Source organism: Thalassophryne amazonica, chromosome 13 (genome assembly GCF_902500255.1).
Source record: "Thalassophryne amazonica chromosome 13, fThaAma1.1, whole genome shotgun sequence".
NCBI classification, from domain to species: domain Eukaryota; kingdom Metazoa; phylum Chordata; class Actinopteri; order Batrachoidiformes; family Batrachoididae; genus Thalassophryne; species Thalassophryne amazonica.
Genome location: NC_047115.1, coordinates 1,769,479 through 1,794,170, shown reverse-complemented (window position 1 = coordinate 1,794,170; position 24,692 = coordinate 1,769,479). Strand labels below are relative to the sequence as shown.

The 24,692-nt window shown below is 46.8% G+C and overlaps 1 protein-coding gene across 1 annotated transcript in view; it reads right to left on the bottom strand.

Annotated features, from left to right (window-relative positions):
• Positions 1-24,692, bottom strand: part of sptbn1 (spectrin, beta, non-erythrocytic 1) — a 163,659-nt gene that overhangs the window by 99,883 nt on the left and 39,084 nt on the right. Inside the window, 3 exon segments of the mRNA XM_034184540.1 lie at positions 3,295-3,386; positions 7,453-7,626; positions 21,186-21,337. Of these exon segments, the coding sequence (XP_034040431.1) occupies positions 3,295-3,386; positions 7,453-7,626; positions 21,186-21,337 (418 nt within the window).

The window sequence follows — 24,692 nt, the reverse complement described above, 5'->3', positions numbered from 1 at the left end:
ACACATGTACTCAGTCTTGCTTCTATTGACTTTCATTCCCCTTCTCTCCAAAGCATATCTCCACTTCTCCAGACTAGACTCAACTTGCTCTCTACTCTCACTACAGATCACAATGTCATCTGCAAACATCATAGTCCATGGGTACTCTTGTCTTATCTCATCCGTCAACCTGTCCATCACCACTGCAAACAAGAAAGGACTCAAAGCTGATCCTTGGTGTAATCTCACTTCCACCTTGAATGAGTCTGTCATTCCTACTGCGCATCTCACCGCTGTCACACTATTCTTGTACCACAACTCTTCTCTTGGCACCCTATCATAAGCTTTTTCTAAGTCCACAAACACACAATGTAACTCTTTCTGGCCTTCTCTGTACTTCTCCAACAGTATTCTCAGAGCAAACATTGCATCTGTAGTGCTCTTTCTCGGCATGAAACCATATTGCTGCTCACAGATCTTAACCTGTTTTCTAAGCCTAGCTTCTACTACTCTTTCCCCTAACTTCATGCTGTGGCTGATCAGCTTTATGCCTCTGTAGTTACTGCAGCTCTGCACATCACCCTTGTTCTTGAAAATAGGAACCAGCACACTTCGTCTCCACTCCTCAGGCATCCTCTCACTTTCCAAGATTTTATTAAACAATCTGGTTAGAAACTCTACTGCCATCTCTCCTAGACATTTCCATGCCTCCACTGGAATGTCATCTTGGCCAACTGCCTTTCCACTCTTCATCTTCTTCATAGCAGCCCTCACTTCTTCCTTGCTAATCTCTTGTACTTCCTGATTTACTCTCACCACATCATCCAGCCTTTTCTCTCGCTCATTTTCTTTATTCATCAGCTCAAAATGTTCCCTCCACCTTCTCAGCACACACTCCTCACTTGTCAGCACATTACCATGTGCATCTTTTACCACCCTAACCTGCTGCACATCCTTTCCAGCTCTGTCCCTTTGTCTGGCCAATCGGTACAAGTCCTTTTCTCCTTCCTTACTACGCAACTTCTTGTACAGCTCACAATATGCCTTTTCCTTTGCTTTTGCCACTTCTCTTTTCACCTTACGCCGCATCTCCTTGTACTCCTGTCTACTTTCTTCATCTCTCCAACTATCCCAAAACTTTTTCGCCAACCTCTTTCTCCTTATGCTTTCCTGGACCTCTTCATTCCACCACCAAGTCTCCTTGTCTTCCTTCCACTGTCCAGATGTCATACCCAGTACTGTCCTAGCTGTCTCCCTCACCACATCTGCAGTACTTTTCCAGTTGTCCAAAATTGCTTCCCCTCCAACCAGTGCCTCTCTCACCTGCTCGCTAAATTTCACACAACAGTCTTGCTCCTTCAGCTTCCACCATCTGATCCTTTGTTGAGCTCTCACTCTCTTCTTCTTCTTTACGTCTAAAGTCATCCTACAAACAACCATCCTATGCCGTCTAGTGACACTCTCTCCTGCTACCACCTTACAGTCTCTGATTTCTTTTAGCTTGCATCTCCTATAAAGAATGTAGTCCACCTGTGTGCACCTTCCTCCACTCTTATATGTTACCCTGTGCTCCTCCCTTTTCTTAAAGTAGGTATTCACCACAGCCATTTCCATCCTTTTTGCAAAATCAACTACCATTTGTCCTTCCCCATTCCTATCCTTGATACCATATCTACCCATTACTTCCTCATCACCTCTGTTCCCTTCACCAACATGCCCATTGAAGTCTGCTCCTATCACCACTCTTTCATGCTTGGGCACACTCTCCACCACCTCATCTAACACACTCCAGAAATCTTCTTTCTCCTTCATCTCACAACCTACCTGTGGGGCATATGCACTGATGATATTCATCATCACCCCTTCAATTTCCAACTTCACACTCATCACCCTGTCAGACACTCGCTTAACCTCCAACACACTTTTAACATACTCTTCCTTTAAAATGACCCCAATACCATTTCTCTTCCTGTCCTCACCATGGTACAACAACTTGTACCCACCGCCGATGCTCCTGCTCTTACTTCCCTTCCACTTGGTCACTTGCACACACAATATGTCTACCTTTCTCCTCTCCATCATATCAGCCAGCTCTCTCCCTTTACCAGTCATACTGCCAACATTCAAAGTCCCCACTCTCATTTCCATCGTTCTAGTTTTCTTCTTCTCCCGCTGTTCGTGGCAACGTGTTCATCCTCTTCTTCGTTGTCTTCGCCCAGCAGTAGCCCAATTTCCACCGGCACCCTGTTGGGCAACAGCAGCGGTGGCAGACGTTGTTAACCCGGGCTGCGACTGATCCGGTATGGGAATTCGATTCTTAGTCTGCATTGTTGGGTTGGCTTCTTTTATGCCGGATGCCCTACCTGACGCAAACCTCCTCATTTATCCGGGCTTGGGACCAGCACTCAGAATGTACTGGCTGCACACCCCATGTGGCTGAGTTGCAGATTTTTCAAATATAAAAATGAAAAAGCAAATTTTTCAAATCATATTTAAAACAGAGAAAAACTCTGCATAGATGCGCAAATGTAGCGCTCGTACCTCCACCACTGGTTCTCACTGCAGGAGAGTCCATCACGTTTTTATTTACACCATCAAAGAGACGTCAACAATCTCTCAGTCCTCATTACCAACAGTCATGATTAGTTTTTTCTTGAGAAATTGGCAAAAATATTAATAACTATTAAGGATTTAAAACATTCATTATATGTTTTATATGACACCTAAATAGATCTGTCATTTTATGTGATTGATATATTTTACTTAGAATTAGAGAGGTGTTTCTTCTTGGAGCAGGAATCGGGGGCAACAGGACCCAGCGGTTCGCTCCAGCTGGAATCTTAAATAAATAAGTAAATAAATAATTGCTTCAACAACTGCTCGAGATTTCCCTGTGAATACTGTGGCTGCAAGATTTAACTTTCTCTTATCATGGAAGCATCTTCATGAAAAGCTAATGGAGGTGTGCAATAGAGAGAAACGGACGGAATGCATAAATAGCATCAAGAATGCACACTAGTGACATCACCCATGCAATGGGATAATGGATGTCACATGACATCAAATCAACCAATCAAGTGACAAGGATCTATTTAGGTGTCATATACTGTAAACTCGTTAACGGTTCTGTTTCGCTTGCCAAGTTTCCAGAAAATCAGTTCTACAGTTTTTTTTTTTTTTATAAATTTGTAATGTCAAAGAGAGAAAACAGAAATCTGTGGATTACATTATCCAGAACCACTTCAACTTTTAACAGAATCTTCCACGGCTTCATCAGAACCACAACAAACAAACAAATAAATAACATCCTCTCACCCCGCGGTCTTCATCTGGCACCACAGCAGCAGCGCGTCTTTAGCTGACTTCTTCTCCTTATTGTCCTCCGTCTCCACACTGATGTCCTGGATCTGCACACACAGAGCTAATGTCATCACACGAGGTCATATGACTGTTAGCAAGAGACGTACACTCCTCAACACTTCAGGTTACACTTGTTTCTGCAGGATTTTCTTTTTTGCATAATTGTGCACTTTTTTGCACACCATCTGTCCAAACTTTGTTCCTGATGGGAAGTGTTCTTTGCCAGCAGAATTTTTTTCCAATTACCAGTTCAATGTTTTGGAAAAACACATTAATTAATAACAAAATTCAGAATTGAGTAACTCCTCTCAGCTTTCCAAGAATTTAGGAAAAGTAATAATTACATTTTTTCCCCCAAAATACTGTGTCGAAAACGGTCCTCAAATTCCTTAACGGCCGTCACAGAAAAATACCCGAAACTTACAAATTTTCCAAAACACTTTCAACTTCAGAAACAGATTGTCACCATGGAAACAACCCTAACATTCTTAAACAAGCATTTTGTGTGTGTGTCTTTTTTGTAAATGTATCTGAGCCAAACAGTAGAACATCTCACCTTCATCGAGTCACGTTCATCAGTTTGACTCACGAATCAGCAGCATTACCACCAAAGCTCACACGCCAACTCCGTGTGCTGCCACCGCCGCCATCAGTCTGCGCTCGGCTCCATTTTATCCAGCCGAGGATTTAAAACCACTAAAAACAGTTTTTTTTTTAATCCTCATGGCTTAGAAAAGCTAAATCCTTTTCGCCCATTTTCCCAACTGTTCACCATCTCTAACGATGACATCATCCTCGGAGTGAGATTGAAGCGGCGGTGGCATGATGGTGCCCATCCGTCAAACACATAAGTGATTTAACAGACGCCTCCTGATCAGGAGAATAAAGATTCCACCATGTCACATATTTAGGATTAAAAATGATTTAAAGTTACCCTGTGTGTTAAATCTCAGCACAAATAATGATAACATTTAATTAAACATAAAATCAACATTTACAATTCAAACTATTAATTTAAAAAAGAAAATCATCTATTTTGAAGGTTAATTAAATACACAATTCTTTAAGAAAACATTTTCATTCTACCCAAATGGTTTAAACTACTTTTAAACTAACTTCAAACAGTTTAAAATTAATGAAAGCAGATAATTACTCTACTTTGCTCTAAATCGGTGGCAAAACAGAAGAAGTTGCTTTCTTTAAAATCACCTGGTTTCTTTAAAACCATCTGTGGGATTGGAGCTGAACTCCTTCAGGTGGAGATGTTGTTCTCCTGGCATTGAAAACAATATTTGTTTCTATTTGGGTGACAGGTATCATCACAAAAGTCTACGTGCAGCTCTGTTGGCCTTTGATAGGAACCAAACTCCTGAATACCGTACCATACCATACCCTTTATTTATATAGCACATTTCACAAACACAGTTTCCAAAGTGCAGTACACACACACAAAAAAACAAAAACAAAAAACAACACACAGAGGACCACACACTCACGTGGTACTAAAAGCCAAAGCATAAAAATGGGTCTTTAGACGAGACTTAAAACACTCTACAGTGGGGGCTGTTCGGATATTAAGGGGCAAATCATTCCACAGCTGAGGGTCCACCACAGAAAAAGCCCTGTCTCCCCTGGTTTTAAGTCTTGTCACAGGCACCACAAGCTGGAACTGGCCCTCAGACCACAAAACACGGGGAGGCTGATAAATTCGGATGAGGTCCAAAATGTACGTTGGGGCCAGTCCATTCAAAGCTTTAAAAACAAACAATAAAATCTTAAAATCAACTCTAAAACGAACTGGAAGCCAGTGCAGAGATGCCAGAACTGGAGTAATGTGCTCTCGCCTTCTGCTCCCAGTTAAAAGACGCGCAGCAGAATTCTGGACCAACTGTAAGCGAGAAAGTGCATTTTGGCTAATGCCGATAAAAAGTGCATTAAAGTAGTCTAAACGAGACGACACAAAAGTGTGCACGACTTGTTCAAAGGCACTGAAAGATAAAAAAGGTTTAACTTTGGATAAAAGACGCAAATGATAAAATCCAGATTTGACAACGGCGTTTACCCGCTTGTCAAATTTAAAATCTTTGTCAATAATGATGCCGAGGTTGGTGACAGACTGTTTCATGTACTGTTTAAGAGGTCCCAGGTCCAAGAGGGGGTCAATCTTTCCAAATAAAATGACCTCTGTTTTATCCTCATCCGCAGAAGCAAGGTTTTTGAGTGGCAGGTAAATCTGGCAGTCATCTGCATAAAAATGATATTGTAAGCCATGATTTTTGACTCAGTGGGAGGAGGTAGAGGGCAAAAAGAACAGGCGCTAGAATTGACCCCTGCGGTACTCCAAAATTTAGAGACGCAGAGGAAGAGGTGAAATCCCCCAATTTGACAGAGCAGCTCCTCCCACTGAGATAAGACCTGAACCACTCCAGGGCAGTCCCCCTAACCCCCACACAGTTTTCTAAGTGATTTAAAAGAGTTGTGTGGTCGACTGTGTCAAACGCAGCTGACAAGTCTAAAAGGACTAAAATGGCAGAATCACCAGAATCAGTCACTAAAAACAAATCATTAAAAACCTTTAAAAGTGCCGACTCTGTACTATGAAGGGCTTTATAACCTGACTGAAAAATATCAAAAATGCCATGTGCTTCTAAGAAAAACTGCAACACATTTCTCTAAAATTTTAGCCAAAAAAGGCAGTTTAGAAATTGGCCTAAAATTGCAGACATTTGCAGAATCAAGGCTTGTTTTTTCAGAAGGGGCTCAATAACTGCCTCCTTACAAAACAGAGGAACAACACCAGACAGCAGACTGCTATTTATAATGTCAAGGACATTAGGGCCAATAGTTGTCCAGACTTCTTTGAACAGTCGAGGAGGAACAGGGTCAAGTGGACTCGAAACAAGCTTAAGTTCATAGACAACTTTAGACAGACATGCAAGAGACACTGGCTCAAAATGACAAATGAGCAAGGCATGTCTGGAAAAGGGCTACCTGAAGAAGTCTGAATATTGGCTCTAATTCTTTCCACTTTCTCAGTAAAAAAGTGCAAAAATGCATTACAAGTGTCAGGTGTTGATTCTAACCCTGTGGGCTGAGCGGGGTTAAGCACTGTCTCAATAGTTTTAAAAAGAACATGTGGATTATTAACATTACTGGAGACCACCTCAGAAAGATATTTAATCTTTTTATCTTTCACCATGTTCTGATATGCGACCCAGGTCTCCTTTAAAATATCATAAGAGACTTGCAGTCCATCTTTTTTCCACCTGCGCTCAGCTCTTCTACACGCGCGCCTGGCTTCATGCGTCCTGTCATTCAGCGCCCTGTCATGAATGAACAGAAGCACACAGGCACGTCACATGCAGCACCTCTAGAGGTAAGATAAAAAACTGTTCAGTCTGTTTTTTATTAGAAAATTGGTGTTGTGCATTTTGGTGCGGATGTGAACTTTTCATTTTATGATTGAAGCCTACAGTGTGTGATTAGTGCCTGTAACGTGCTGTTGCATCAAATTACAGGTTATACAAATTAAAGACATATTACTGTACAGTCTGCATATTTATTTCAAACCATCATTAAAGTCAGGAATTCTGTTGATTATTTATATTTTGTTGTTAATTTTCATGTTCAGTTCAATTTCGTGGTCGCATGGATGTGCTATTGTGCATCGCTGTTTTATACACCATGGACCCGCCATGTGGCACTTCCTGATTATTGTGCTCTTTACACACCAGAGATAACCTACACTGGACTTCAGACCAGGTCTTCGCTGACAGATGATATGAACACACAAACTCAGTTTCAGACCAACATGCCCACATGAGCACGTAGAGGATTTTAACTAGTACAGCTGCATCCTCCTTATTAGATACTGATTATATTTATTACTTATATTTTATATTTATTTTATATACTTATATATTTATTACTTATTTATGTTTATCATTATTTATTACATCACAGTTTCACCCGTCATAAAAACACAAAGCCTTTTATATTTTACTTCCTTATCACAGAACACCATTAATCAATAACCGTTAATCAGAACGACTTTGACTCATCGATGGCTGTGACTCAATGAGTTCAGGATGCAGTTTGAGGAGGATGTGGTACCTGGAAGCGGAGGATAATGGTCCAGATGAGTCCGAGCGTGAGGCGGTGGTTTCCATCCACGATGTCATGCGAGCCCATGTTCTCCAGGTGGACCCGCTGCTCCTTCAGGAACTGCAGAGCTTTATCCACATTCTCCAAACAGTGGATACGCATCCGACCCTTGGTGGGTTTGGGCTGGAAGAAAAACAGATCCGCTCTATTTATTATTACTGCACAATAAGTGTCCATCGAGCAGAACTGTGAACAGGTTTTCAGTTGCAGACAAAGAGAAGAAACCAGCTGGAGACCCAGCTGAGCGCTTTCAAACCCGACACGTTTACCAGGAAACCAAACATCCAACACTGAACATTACTCATCAGTGTTACATCATCTTAAGCACTTTCAGAAGAATAAACATAAATAAATAAATAAATAAATAAACGACTGTGGTTTTCCAGCAATAAACTACAGCGCCACCTTCTGGTCTTCAGATTAATCACATAAATAAAATCAAAGTAAAATAAATATTTATGACTCAACAGAATCACCAGAAGAATTTCATGATTTCAAATCTGGATTCAACTGAAGCATTTCATTTTGTTCAGTCTGGTTTTATTGACCTGATTTTGCTGTTTAAACAGAAGCATTTTAATAATTCATGGTTCGGCCCCAGTTTGTGTTCACTGTGCTTCATGAAACCTGCTTCATTCATCTCAAAGTCGTCAACCAAGAGACGTGAGAAAAAACCTGAGCTAGCTAGCTTAGTCGCTACAATGGTGCACCCGTCCAGTTAGCTATGGCTAGTTAGCATGTAGGTTTGTGAAGACTTAACACAAAATATGTGTTAGACTTAACACATTCTGCTAACACACACACACACACACACACACACACACACACACACACACACACACACACACACACACACACACACACACACTATTTTGAATGTTGATATGAATATTTAAAAAGCTGCAGTACAGTAAGTGAGTCCTGTCCGTGCTCTGGGGTCTGCGGGACCCGATGGGACTGGGACTTAACCCCAGAACCTGTAGCATGAAGCGTGTGAGACTCTGTGACTGCCACCAAACAGGACACCAGTCCATCACAGGTTATCTCCCCAGAGCAGGGACCATTTACAGCTGTGTGGACCAGAGACCCAGACATGTCGTCTGAAACAGACCTGGAATCACAGCTGGATTTATTCCAAATCCTCTCAGTTGGACTAAAAATACATACCGGTAAATAAATAAAATGTGTAGATCCACTGCAGAAGAAATAAAGTTCCTCACTGGCAGAGATATTCATCCTGCAGGATTTACATAACATGTGTCCTCCGTCCAAACTACGAGGACCACATCCAACATAAACACCAGGAGAACTCTGGCAGAGGTTCAGATACTTTGGACTCTGCTGGTGGCAGAAATCCAGTGACGTGTTTCAGTGTGGGTGGAGTCACCTCCAAACCAAAAACTAATCATGTCAATCATCATCATCATCATCATCAGGTGTTTGAGGGGACTCTGATCAAGTCTGAGGTCTTGCACTCAGTCCAGGGGTTTGAGGGGACTCTGATCCAGTCTGAGGTCTTGCACTCAGTCCAGGGGTTTGAGGGGACTCTGATCCAGTCTGAGGTCTTGCACTCAGTCCAGGGGTTTGAGGGGACTCTGATCCAGTCTGAGGTCTTGCACTCAGTCCAGGGGTTTGAGGGGACTCTGATTAGGGTTGGGTATTGAGAACCGGTTCTTTTCGAGTATCGTTAAGAAATGATTCGATCCACCAACATCAATAGTCTTTTTGCTTAACAATTCCCTTATCGGTCCTTCAGAGCAGCCCTTGTTTTTGAGGGTGTTTGTCAGGAAAATGATCATTTGTCTATGTTGATTACAGATCCTGCAGCGGGTCTGTAATCAACCGTTTCTGCAGCGCGACACCACTGTCCATCTCCACATCTGTGTATACAGTCGTCCATTTCTCCTTCTGTTTGTCCGTCTCTTCATCAGTCCATCTCCACATCTGTCTGTCCATCCACCTATCAGTCTGTTTGTCTGTCCAACCATCTCCCCATCTGTCCATCCATCCGTCTCCCCGTGTCCCCAACTGTCTATCTGTCTGTCTGTGGATCCTGAAACTCAGAGAGTGAACTACAACAAACTGTGCTTCAGTTTCTTTTTCTCCTTTTGTCACTTTAACATTCTTTTCTTTTGACATCACAAAGCTCTGATGAGCATCAAAATCAGACGTTTGACTGACGTCCTCAGTCAGGTGGTGGAGGCCAGCGTTCACGTTCTATGATTGCATGAGCTAATCTCTCCACGCTAAAGAATTCCTGAAACAACAATCCAGGGAAGGAGCAGGAAGACGGATCAGGGATTGAAGTGGAAAACCGCGGCTTCCAGTGAGTCAAAGTCCAACCACGTGTCGTTTCTAGCTGCGCACCTGAAACACTCGTCTACCTGCTGAAGAGTCAAACTCATTAAGATTGTGGTTTTCCCCGCTGGGTGACGCACGATACACTGACCACGCCCTGTGTTGGGACAAAGGTGGTGAACCCACCACAGGGTCACGTGTTGGACGTTGTCATGTGCTGTTTATTCACTGACAACCAAGTGTGATAAAAACAAAGACGGTTATGGTTCTGACAATCATTAACCAGCCACAACCAGGCCCCGCCCCCTTTAACAACCATTAATCAGCTATAACTCATCAGGGCCGCTCTGTATTGGCAGCGAGTTTAGTTCTATCTGCTGTGTGTCTGATTGGAACGCAGCCACAGCACGTCCAGAGTGCGCACGGACCTTTAGTTAACCGCTAGTTAACCTTCTGATCTTCACTCAGGAGCCTGTGACACAGATTATTCAGAACACTTAAAGCTGAATAATTCTTTTCATCCAGATAAAGAAACACCTGAACGCTGATCAGAACTCAAATCTTGGACTGTCTGATACATAACGAGAGACAAAGACAAAGGTAGGGGGCGCTACCACAGACACAAAGGTAGGGGGCGCTATCACAGACACAAAGGTAGGGGGCGCTATCACAGACACAAAGGTGGGGCGCTATCACAGACACAAAGGTAGGGGGCGCTATCACAGACACAAAGGTAGGGGGCGCTGTCACAGACACAAAGGTAGGGGGCGCTATCACAGACACAAAGGTAGGGGGCGCTGTCACAGACACAAAGGTAGGGGGCGCTCTCACAGACACAAAGGTAGGGGGCGCTATCACAGACACAAAGGTAGGGGGCGCTGTCACAGACACAAAGGTAGGGGGCGCTGTCACAGACACAAAGGTAGGGGGCGCTATCACAGACACAAAGGTAGGGGGCGCTGTCACAGACACAAAGGTAGGGGGCGCTATCACAGACACAAACGTAGGGGGCGGTATCACAGGCACAAAGGTGGGGCGCTGTCACAGACACAAAGGTAGGGGGCGCTATCACAGACACAAAGGTGGGGCGCTGTCACAGACACAAAGGTAGGGGGCGCTATCACAGACACAAAGGTGGGGCGCTGTCACAGACACAAAGGTGGGGCGCTGTCACAGACACAAAGGTAGGGGGCGCTATCACAGACACAAAGGGTGGGGCGCTGTCACAGACACAAAGGTGGGGCGCTGTCACAGACACAAAGGTAGGGGGCGCTGTCACAGACACAAAGGTAGGGGGCGCTCTCACAGACACAAAGGTAGGGGGCGCTATCACAGACACAAAGGTAGGGGGCGCTGTCACAGACACAAAGGTAGGGGGCGCTATCACAGACACAAAGGTGGGGCGCTGTCACAGACACAAAGGTAGGGGGCGCTGTCACAGACACAAAGGTGGGGCGCTGTCACAGACACAAAGGTAGGGGGCGCTATCACAGACACAAAGGTGGGGCGCTGTCACAGACACAAAGGTAGGGGGCGCAATCACAGACACAAAGGTAGGGGGCGCTGTCACAGACACAAAGGTGGAGCGCTATCACAGACACAAAGGTGGGGCGCTGTCAAAGACACAAAGATAGGGGGCGCTATCACAGACACAAAGGTGGGGCGCTGTCACAGACACAAAGGTAGGGGGCACTGTCACAGACACAAAGGTAGGGGGCACTGTCACAGACACAAAGGTAGGGGGCGCTATTACAGACACAAAGGTAGGGGGCGCTGTCACAGACACAAAGGTGGGGCGCTGTCACAGACACAAAGGTAGGGGGCGCTATCACAGACACAAAGGTAGGGGGCGCTGTCACAGACACAAACGTAGGGGGCGCTGTCACAGACACAAACGTAGGGGGCGCTGTCACAGGCACAAAGGTGGGGCGCTGTCACAGACACAAAGGTAGGGGGCGCTATCACAGACACAAAGGTGGGGCGCTGTCACAGACACAAAGGTAGGGGGCGCTATCACAGACACAAAGGTAGGGGGCGCTATCACAGACACAAAGGTGGGGCGCTGTCAAAGACACAAAGGTAGGGAGCGCTATCACAGACACAAAGGTAGGGGGCGCTATCACAGACACAAAGGTAGGGGGCGCTGTCACAGACACAAAGGTGGAGCGCTATCACAGACACAAAGGTGGGGCGCTGTCACAGACACAAAGGTAGGGGGCGCTATTACACACACAAAGGTAGGGGGCGCTATCACAGACACAAAGGTGGGGCGCTATCACAGACACAAAGGTAGGGGGCGCTATCACAGACACAAAGGTGGGGCGCTGTCACAGACACAAAGGTAGGGGGCGCTATCACAGACACAAAGGTGGGGCGCTGTCACAGACACAAAGGTACGGGGCGCTGTCACAGACACAAAGGTAGGGGGCGCTGTCACAGACACAAAGGTGGGGCGCTGTCACAGACACAAAGGTACGGGGCGCTATCACAGACACAAAGGTAGGGGGCGCTATCACAGACACAAAGGTGGGGCGCTGTCACAGACACAAAGGTAGGGGGCGCTATCACAGACACAAAGGTAGGGGCGCTATCACAGCACACAAAGGTGGGGCGCTGTCACAGACACAAAGGTAGGGGGCGCTATCACAGACACAAAGGTGGGGCGCTGTCAGACACAAAGGTAGGGGGCGCTATCACAGACACAAAGGTAGGGGGCGCTATCACAGACACAAAGGTGGGGCGCTGTCACAGACACAAAGGTAGGGGGCGCTGTCACAGACACAAAGGTAGGGGGCGCTATTACAGACACAGAGGTAGGGGGCGCTATCACAGACACAAAGGTAGGGGCGCTATTACAGACACAAAGGTAGGGGGCGCTATTACAGACACAAAGGTGGGGCGCTATCACAGACACAAAGGTAGGGGGCGCTATTACAGACACAAAGGTAGGGGCGCTATTACAGACACAAAGGTGGGGGCGCTATTACAGACACAAAGGTAGGGGGAGCTATAACAGACACAAAGGTGGGGCGCTATTACAGACACAAAAATAGGGGGCGCTATTACAGACACAAAGGTGGGGCGCTATCACAGACACAAAGGTAGGGGGCGCTATCACAGACACAAAGGTAGGGGGCGCTGTCACAGACACAAAGGTAGGGGGCGCTATCACAGACACAAAGGTGGGGCGCTGTCACAGACACAAAGGTAGGGGGCGCTATCACAGACACAAAGGTGGGGCGCTGTCAAAGACACAAAGGTAGGGGGCGCTATCACAGACACAAAGGTAGGGGGCGCTATCACAGACACAAAGGTAGGGGGCGCTGTCACAGACACAAAGGTGGAGCGCTATCACAGACACAAAGGTGGGGCGCTGTCACAGACACAAAGGTAGGGGGCGCTATTACACACACAAAGGTAGGGGGCGCTATCACAGACACAAAGGTGGGGCGCTATCACAGACACAAAGGTAGGGGGCGCTATCACAGACACAAAGGTGGGGCGCTGTCACAGACACAAAGGTAGGGGGCACTGTCAAAGACACAAAGGTGGGGCACTGTCACAGACACAAAGGTACGGGGCGCTATCACAGACACAAAGGTAGGGGGCGCTATCACAGACACAAAGGTGGGGCGCTGTCACAGATACAAAGGTAGGGGGCGCTGTCACAGACACAAAGGTAGGGGCGCAATCAAGGACACAAAGGTAGGGGGCGCTATCACAGACACAAAGGTAGGGGGCGCTGTCACAGACACAAAGGTGGAGCGCTATCACAGACACAAAGGTGGGGCGCTGTCACAGACACAAAGGTAGGGGCGCTATCACAGCACACAAAGGTGGGGCGCTGTCACAGACACAAAGGTAGGGGGCGCTATCACAGACACAAAGGTGGGGCGCTGTCAGACACAAAGGTAGGGGGCGCTATCACAGACACAAAGGTAGGGGGCGCTATCACAGACACAAAGGTGGGGCGCTGTCACAGACACAAAGGTAGGGGGCGCTGTCACAGACACAAAGGTAGGGGGCGCTATTACAGACACAGAGGTAGGGGGCGCTATCACAGACACAAAGGTAGGGGCGCTATTACAGACACAAAGGTAGGGGGCGCTATTACAGACACAAAGGTGGGGCGCTATCACAGACACAAAGGTAGGGGGCGCTATTACAGACACAAAGGTAGGGGCGCTATTACAGACACAAAGGTGGGGGCGCTATTACAGACACAAAGGTAGGGGGAGCTATAACAGACACAAAGGTGGGGCGCTATTACAGACACAAAAATAGGGGGCGCTATTACAGACACAAAGGTGGGGCGCTATCACAGACACAAAGGTAGGGGGCGCTATCACAGACACAAAGGTAGGGGGCGCTGTCACAGACACAAAGGTAGGGGGCGCTATCACAGACACAAAGGTGGGGCGCTGTCACAGACACAAAGGTAGGGGGCGCTATCACAGACACAAAGGTGGGGCGCTGTCAAAGACACAAAGGTAGGGGGCGCTATCACAGACACAAAGGTAGGGGGCGCTATCACAGACACAAAGGTAGGGGGCGCTGTCACAGACACAAAGGTGGAGCGCTATCACAGACACAAAGGTGGGGCGCTGTCACAGACACAAAGGTAGGGGGCGCTATTACACACACAAAGGTAGGGGGCGCTATCACAGACACAAAGGTGGGGCGCTATCACAGACACAAAGGTAGGGGGCGCTATCACAGACACAAAGGTGGGGCGCTGTCACAGACACAAAGGTAGGGGGCACTGTCAAAGACACAAAGGTGGGGCACTGTCACAGACACAAAGGTACGGGGCGCTATCACAGACACAAAGGTAGGGGGCGCTATCACAGACACAAAGGTGGGGCGCTGTCACAGATACAAAGGTAGGGGGCGCTATCACAGACACAAAGGTAGGGGCGCAATCAAGGACACAAAGGTGGGGCGCTGTCACAGACACAAAGGTAGGGGGCGCTATCACAGACACAAAGGTGGGGCGCTGTCACAGACACAAAGGTAGGGGGCGCTATCACAGACACAAAGGTGGGGCGCTGTCACAGACACAAAGGTAGGGGGCGCTATTACAGACACAAAGGTAGGGGGCACTATCACAGACACAAAGGTGGGGCGCTATCACAGACACAAAGGTAGGGGGCGCTATTACAGACACAAAGGTGGGGCGCTATCACAGACACAAAGGTAGGGGGCGCTATCACAGACACAAAGGTGGGGCGCTATCACAGACACAAAGGTAGGGGGCGCTATTACAGACACAAAGGTAGAGGGCGCTATTACAGACACAAAGGTGGGGGCGCTATTACAGACACAAAGGTAGGGGGCGCTATAACAGACACAAAGGTGGGGCGCTATTACAGACACAAAAATAGGGGGCGCTATTACAGACACAAAGGTGGGGAGCTATCACAGACACAAAGGTAGGGGGCGCTATCACAGATACAAAGATAGGGGGCGCTATTACAGACACAAAGGTGGGGCGCTATCAGAGATACAAAGGTAGGGGGCGCTGTCACAGACACAAAGGTAGGGGGCGCTATCACAGACACAAAGGTAGGGGGCGCTGTCACAGACACAAAGGTAGGGGGCGCTATCACAGACACAAAGGTAGCGGGCACTGTCACAGACACAAAGGTAGGGGGCGCTATTACAGACACAAAGGTGGGGCGCTATTACAGACACAAAAATAGGGGGCGCTATTACAGACACAAAGGTGGGGCGCTATCACAGACACAACGGTGGGACGCTATTACAGACACAAAAATAGGGGGCGCTATTACAGACACAAAGGTGGGGCGCTATCACAGACACAAAGGTAGGGGGCGCTATCACAGACACAAAAATAGGGGGCGCTATTACAGACACAAAGGTAGGGGGCGCTATTACAGACACAAAGGTGGGGCGCTATTACAGACAAAAATAGGGGGCGCTATTACAGACACAAAGGTAGGGGGCGCTATTACAGACACAAAAATAGGGGGCGCTATTACAGACACAAAGGTAGGGGGCGCTATTACAGACACAAAGGTGGGGCGCTATTACAGACAAAAATAGGGGGCGCTATTACAGACACAAAGGTAGGGGGCGCTATTACAGACACAAAGGTGGGGCGCTATCACAGACACAAAGGTGGGGCGCTGTCACAGACACAAAGGTAGGGGGCGCTGTCACAGACACAAAGGTAGGGGGCGCTATCACAGACACAAAGGTGGGGCGCTGTCACAGACACAAAGGTAGGGGGCGCTATCACAGACACAAAGGTGGGGCGCTGTCACAGACACAAAGGTAGGGGGCACTTTCACAGACACAAAGGTGAGGCGCTGTCACAGACACAAAGGTAGGGGCGCTATCACAGACACAAAGGTAGGGGGCGCTATCACAGACACAAAGGTGGGGCGCTGTCACAGACACAAAGGTAGGGGGAGTTATCACAGACACAAAGGTAGGGGGCGCAATCACAGACACAAAGGTGGGGCGCTGTCACAGACACAAAGGTAGGGGGCGCTATCACAGACACAAAGGTGGGGCACTGTCACAGACACAAAGGTAGGGGGCGCTATCACAGACACAAAGGTAGGGGGCGCTATCACAGACACAAAGGTGGGGCGCTGTCACAGACACAAGGGTAGGGGGCGCTGTCACAGACACAAAGGTAGGGGGCGCTATTACAGACACAAAGGTAGGGGGCGCTATCACGGACACAAAGGTGGGGCGCTATCACAGACACAAAGGTAGGGGGCGCTATTACAGACACAAAGGTAGGGGGCGCTATTACAGACACAAAGGTGGGGCGCTATCACAGACACAAAGTTAGGGGGCGCTATTACAGACACAAAGGTAGGGGGCGCTATCACAGACACAAAGGTGGGGCGCTATCACAGACACAAAGGTAAGGGGCGCTATCACAGACACAAAGGTGGGGCGCTGTCACAGACACAAAGGTAGGGGGCGCTATCACAGACACAAAGGTGGGGCGCTGTCACAGACACAAAGGTAGGGGGCACTTTCACAGACACAAAGGTGAGGCGCTGTCACAGACACAAAGGTAGGGGTGCTATCACAGACACAAAGGTAGGGGGCGCTATCACAGACACAAAGGTGGGGCGCTGTCACAGACACAAAGGTAGGGGGCGCTATCACAGACACAAAGGTAGGGGGCGCAATCACAGACACAAAGGTGGGGCGCTGTCACAGACACAAAGGTAGGGGGCGCTATCACAGACACAAAGGTGGGGCGCTGTAACAGACACAAAGGTAGGGGGCGCTATCACAGACACAAAGGTAGGGGGCGCTATCACAGACACAAAGGTGGGGCGCTGTCACAGACACAAGGGTAGGGGGCGCTGTCACAGACACAAAGGTAGGGGGCGCTATTACAGACACAAAGGTAGGGGGCGCTATCACGGACACAAAGGTGGGGCGCTATCACAGACACAAAGGTAGGGGGCGCTATTACAGACACAAAGGTAGGGGGCGCTATTACAGACACAAAGGTGGGGCGCTATCACAGACACAAAGTTAGGGGGCGCTATTACAGACACAAAGGTAGGGGGCGCTATCACAGACACAAAGGTGGGGCGCTATCACAGACACAAAGGTAAGGGGCGCTATCACAGACACAAAGGTGGGGCGCTGTCACAGACACAAAGGTAGGGGGCGCTATCACAGACACAAAGGTGGGGCGCTGTCACAGACACAAAGGTAGGGGGCACTTTCACAGACACAAAGGTGAGGCGCTGTCACAGACACAAAGGTAGGGGGCGCTATCACAGACACAAAGGTGGGGCGCTGTCACAGACACAAAGGTAGGGGGCGCTATCACAGACACAAAGGTAGGGGGCGCAATCACAGACACAAAGGTGGGGCGCTGTCACAGACACAAAGGTAGGGGGCGCTATCACAGACACAAAGGTGGGGCGCTGTCACAGACACAAAGGTAGGGGGCGCTATCACAGACACAAAGGTAGGGGGCGCTATCACAGACACAAAGGTGGGGCGCTGTCACAGACACAAAGGTAGGGGGCGCTGTCACAGACACAAAGGTAGGGGGCGCTATTACAGACACAAAGGTAGGGGGCGCTATCACGGACACAAAGGTGGGGCGCTATCACAGACACAAAGGTAGGGGGCGCTATTACAGACACAAAGGTAGGGGGCGCTATTACAGACACAAAGGTGGGGCGCTATCACAGACACAAAGTTAGGGGGCGCTATTACAGACACAAAGGTAGGGGGCGCTATCACAGACACAAAGGTGGGGCGCTATCACAGACACAAAGGTAAGGGGCGCTATCACAGACACAAAGGTGGGGCGCTGTCACAGACACAAAGGTAGGGGGCGCTATCACAGACACAAAGGTGGGGCGCTGTCACAGACACAAAGGTAGGGGGCGCTATCACAGACACAAAGGTGGGGCGCTGTCACAGACACAAAGGTAGGGGGCGCTATTACAGACACAAAGGTAGGGGGCGCTATCACGGACACAAAGGTGGGGCGCTATCACAGACACAAAGGTAGGGGGCGCTATTACAGACACAAAGGTAGGGGGCGCTATTACAGACACAAAGGTGGGGCGCTATCACAGACACAAAGTTAGGGGGCGCTATTACAGACACAAAGGTAGGGGGCGCTATCACAGACACAAAGGTGGGGCGCTATCACAGACACAAAGGTAGGGGGCGCTATTACAGACACAAAGGTAGGGGGCGCTATTACAGACACAAAGGTGGGGCGCTATAACAGACACAAAGGTGGGGCGCTATTACAGACACAAAAATAGGGGGCGCTATTACAGACACAAAGGTAGGGGGCGCTGTCACAGACACAAAGGTAGGGGGCGCTATTACAGACACAAAGGTGGGGCGCTATTACAGACACAAAGGTGGGGCGCTATTACAGACACAAAAATAGGGGGCGCTATTACAGACACAAAGGTGGGGCGCTATCACAGAGACAAAGGTAGGGGGCGCTATTATAGACACAAAAATAGGGGGCGCTATTACAGACACAAAGGTAGGGGGCGCTATTACAGACACAAAGGTGGGGCGCTATTACAGACAAAAATAGGGGGCGCTATTACAGACACAAAGGTAGGGGGCGCTATTACAGACACAAAAATAGGGGGTGCTATTACAGACACAAAGGTGGGGCGCTATCACAGACACAAAGGTGGGGCGCTGTCACAGACACAAAGGTAGGGGGCGCTGTCACAGACACAAAGGTAGGGGGCGCTATGACAGACACAAAGGTGGGGCGCTGTCACAGACACAAAGGTAGGGGGCGCTATCACAGACACAAAGGTAGGGGGCGCTATCACAGACACAAAGGTAGGGGGCGCTATCACAGACACAAAGGTGGGGCGCTGTCAGAGACACAAAGGTAGGGGGCGCTATCACAGACACAAAGGTGGGGCGCTGTCACAGACACAAAGGTAGGGGGCGCTGTCACAGACACAAAGGTGAGGCGCTGTCACAGACACAAAGGTAGGGGCGCTATCACAGACACAAAGGTAGGGGGCACTATCACAGACACAAAGGTGGGGCGCTGTCACAGACACAAAGGTAGGGGGCGCTATCACAGACACAAAGGTAGGGGGCGCAATCACGGACACAAAGGTGGGGCGCTGTCACAGACACAAAGGTAGGGGGCGCTATCACAGACACAAAGGTGGGGCACTGTCACAGACACAAAGGTAGGGGGCGCTATCACAGACACAAAGGTAGGGGGCGCTATCACAGACACAAAGGTGGGGGGCGCTATTACAGACACAAAGGTGGGGCGCTATCACAGACACAAAGTTAGGGGGCGCTATTACAGACACAAAGGTAGGGGCGCTATCACAGACACAAAGGTGGGGCGCTATCACAGACACAAAGGTAGGGGGCGCTATTACAGACACAAAGGTAGGGGGCGCTATTACAGACACAAAGGTGGGGCGCTATTACAGACACAAAGGTAGGGGGCGCTATAACAGACACAAAGGTGGGGCGCTATTACAGACACAAAAATAGGGGGCGCTATTACAGACACAAAGGTGGGGCGCTATCACAGACATAAAGGTAGGGGGCGCTATCACAGACACAAAGGTGGGGCGCTATCAGAGACACAAAGGTAGGGGGCGCTGTCACAGACACAAAGGTAGGGGGCGCTGTCACAGACACAAAGGTAGGGGGCGCTATCACAGACACAAAGGTAGGGGGCGCTGTCACAGACACAAAGGTAGGGGGCGCTATCACAGACACAAAGGTAGGGGGCGCTGTCACAGACACAAAGGTAGGGGGCGCTATTACAGACACAAAGGTGGGGCGCTATTACAGACACAAAAATAGGGGGCGCTATTACAGACACAAAGGTGGGGCGCTATCACAGACACAAAGGTAGGGGGCGCTATTACAGACACAAAAATAGGGGGCGCTATTACAGACACAAAGGTAGGGGGCGCTATTACAGACACAAAGGTGGGGCGCTATTACAGACAAAAATAGGGGCCGCTATCACAGACACAAAAATAGGGTGCGCTGTCACAGACACAACGGTAGGAGGCGCTATCACAGACACAAAGGTAGGAGCGCTATCACAGACACAAAGGCAGGGGGCGCTGTCACAGAGACAAAGGTAGGGGGCGCTATCACAGACACAAAGGTAGGGGGTGCTATTACAGACACAAAGGTGGGGCGCTATCAGAGACACAAAGGTAGGGGCGCTGTCACAGACACAAAGGTGGGGCGCTATCACAGACACAAAGGTAGGGGCCGCTATCACAGACACAAAGGTAAAGGGTGCTACCACAGACACAAAGGTAGGGGGCGCTGTCACAGACACAAAGGTGGGGCGCTGTCACAGACACAAAGGCAGGGGGCGCTGTCACAGAGACAAAGGTAGGGGGCGCTGTCACAGACACAAAGGTAGGAGTGCTGTCACAGACACAAAGGTAGGGGGCGCTGTCACAGACACAAAGGTGGGGCGCTATCACAGACACAAAGGCAGGGGGCGCTGTCACAGAGACAAAGGTAGGGGGCGCTGTCACAGACACAAAGGTAGGGGGCGCTGTCACAGAGACAAAGGTAGGGGGCGCTGTCACAGAGACAAAGGTAGGGGTGTTGTCACAGACACAAAGGTAGGGGGCGCTGTCACAGAGACAAAGGTAGGGGTGCTGTCACAGAGACAAAGGTAGGGGTGCTGTCACAGAGACAAAGGTAGGGGGCGTTACCACAGAGACAAAGGGAGGGGGCGCTGTCACAGAGACAAAGGGACGGGGGCCATTCATAACACCTATAAACATAAAATTTTTCTCCTCGTCACATATCGATTTTTAAAAATCTCGTGAGAAAGTAATCTGCTCTGGAAATTAAAACAAAGTCACTTGACCCACCAGCCTCTCTCCTGATAGGACCTCCAGCAGCTTGATGAGCATTCGTCCGTCCCTCAGGTCCACGTACAGGTCAGTGATCCGGCAGGACACTCTGGACAGGTGGGAGTTGACCCACTTAGTGAAGGTTTTCTTCTGCACCGCCTCCCGCTCATCTGCACATGCACAAAGAAAGAACATGATCAAAGCAACACATCACTCCAGAAGCACAACCTGAACGCACAACACATACGAACATGAGGAAGGAAGTCAGACGGACAACATACAGTCCAAAAACCAAAGCAGAGACAAACCAAATTATTCACAAAACCTGCTAAAAGCAATGTCCTACACATCGCTGCTGCTGCCAAAAATAAAACATGAAAGCTTGAGTTTGCCAGAAGGCACATGGGAGCGTGGTGCTGAGATCAGTTTAACTTTTTAATTAAAGTCTTTGTGTTCCAAGTTTCTAGCCCAGCCCACTTTGTTTGCAGATAAACTGAAGGCTTGAACTGCTTTTTATTTAAACTGCTGCTAATCATCACACACAAATATTTGAATGAATGAATGAATGAATTTATTTATTCAGCACACACAGACAACAAAAAAAAGACAATAACAAAACACATAAAAAGAATAACGTACAGTGAACCCGTGTGGCCGAAAGGGTGAAGGCAGAAGCAAAGCTTATGAATACCCTCCCATTATACCATATACATATATAAATATATACTCATAGTAACAATACTAAAAAATGTGCATGAACAATGTAACTTAATCAATCACTAACATTTCAAAACACAACCAAACAAGCAAGAGTGCACAATCCCAAGCACAATGACAAAACTGATTAACCTAATCCTTCAAACTATAACGGGTAAATATATTCTTTTTGTAAAGCCTTTTAAAGCCAACTCATATACCAAGTATTTTAATATTATCAGGACAATTATTCCAAATATTAACACCCCTAATGGAGACACAATGACCTTTTACAGTAGTATGGATCTTTAATTTCTCAAATGATAATGTTCCTCTCAAATTGTAGCTGGAGTTGCTCATTTTAAACAGATCCTGGACAGGTTGAGGCAAAGGCTTATTTTTGACTTTATACATAATTTGTATTGTGATGTATGAATGAATGAATGAATGAAAACTGTTTATTTCGAACATTTGATACACCAACAATTACAAGATAGATCAGTGAAGACAACAACAAAAAAGTTCCTACTGTGTACCCAACATGTCCGAAAAAGGGTACGGTGAAGCATCAGCTTATTTATCCCTACCCCTTCTTCCCCACAACCAGTAATACCCTTTGCCACATATACACATAGATTCCTACACACCTAAACCGATATCAATATATATATATATATATATACATATATATACACATACACATATACATACACACATCAACATACATACACATATATACACATATACATACACAAACATAAATATACACCTACACATACCTACTTACATACAAAATACTATATATTTACAAGCCGAAGCAAAAAACAAAAACACCCTAATCCTCATTACCCTTCCTCCTCCCTATACCTAGAAAAAACCATATTTTTGTACCGCTGTTTGAACTGGTTCATGCTTGGACATTGCTTGAGCCCCACTCCCAATCTGTTCCACATCCTCACCCCACAGACAGAAATACAGAAACCTTTTAATGTTGTTCGTGCCCACTGATGCTTTAAATTAAATTTCCCCCTCAGACTGTAATCCCCTGATCTGTTAAAAAACATATTTTTAATATTTGCTGGAAGTAAATTGTTTATTGCTTTATACACAGTTTGTACTGTTAGAAAATGAACCAAGTCTGTGAATTTTAAGAATTTGGATTGTAAAAATAGTGGATTTGTATGATCTCTATAGCCAGTATTATGAATAATTCTTATAGCTCTTTTCTGCATTACTGATAGTGATTGTGTTGTACCTTTATAAGTATTACCCCATACCTCTGCACAGTACTGTAAATATGGTAAAACCAGTGAGCAGTAAAGAATGCGGAGTGAGTTGTGGTCCAGAATATGTTTCGCTTTGTTTAGAACTGAAATGCTTCTTGACAGTTTACTTTGTATATGTTTTATATGAGTCTTCCAGTTTATCTTATCATCTATTATCACCCCCAGAAACTTATTTTCATGTACCCTTTCAATATCTACCCCCTCGACTTGTAACTGAACCTGTATGTCTGTATTACAATAGCCAAATAACATGTATTTTGTTTTACTTAAGTTTAATGATAATTTGTTTCTGTCAAACCATATTTTCAATTTTCCCATTTCTATACTGATCCTCCTCAGTAACTCCTGCAAATCCCCCCCTGAACAAAAAATGCTTGTGTCATCTGCAAATAATACTAATTTTAATATTTTGGAAACATTGACAATATCATTTATATAAATTAGAAACAGTTTTGGACCCAATACTGACCCCTGTGGGACGCCACAAGCATTGTCCAAGCATGATGATGTATATTCCCCCAACTTCACAAACTGTTTTCTGTTACTTAAGTAGCTTCTCACCCAGTGCAACACCAACCCCCTAATCCTATACTGTTCAAGTTTATAGATTAATATGTCATGATTGATTGTATCAAAAGCCTTTTTAAGGTCTATAAATATTCCAACTGAATGTAATTTGTGGTCTATGGCGTTTGTAATCTCCTCAACTGATTCTATTAATGCAAGTGATGTTGAACTATGTGCTCTGAATCCATATTGACTATCAGTAAGTAATTTATGTTTATTTATGAATTTGTCTAATCTATTATTGAATAACTTTTCTAATAATTTGGAAAATTGTGGAAGCAAAGAAACAGGTCTATAATTCGTGAAGTGGTATCTATCCCCAGTCTTATACAGCGGCACAACCTTAGCTATTTTCATTTGATTGGGAAATTTACCGGTTTGAAATGATAAGTTACAGATGTATGTTAATGGTTCTACAATCCATTCAATGACCTGTTTTACCACCACCATATCAATTTCATTTAAATCGGTAGATGTTTTATATTTACAATTATTCACAATGTCTATAATTTCTTTTCCATCCACTGCTGTGAGGAACATTGAACAGGGATTTCTTTCTATGAGATTATTATCCCAATCCTCAGGTTGGGAATCGGGAATTTTTTCTGCCAAGCTTGGTCCAATATTTACAAAAAAATTATTAAAACCGTTGACTACCTCATCCTTATTTTCCTTCTTGACATTATTATCAATGAAATACTGAGGGTAACTCTGTTTTTTATTACCATTTTTGATAATGCTATTTAATATATCCCATATTCCTTTAATATTGTTTTTGTTATTATATAATATGTTACTATAATATTCCTTCCTACATACCCGTATAATATTAATCTATTTTTGTATTTCTTATATCTATTTTCTGCCTCTTTAGTCTTTAGTTTATGAATTCTCTATACAGTGTATTTTTCTGATTACATGCATTTCGTAACCCTTTCGTCATCCATGGTCGAGCTTGGATTTTTTCTTTTTCTGT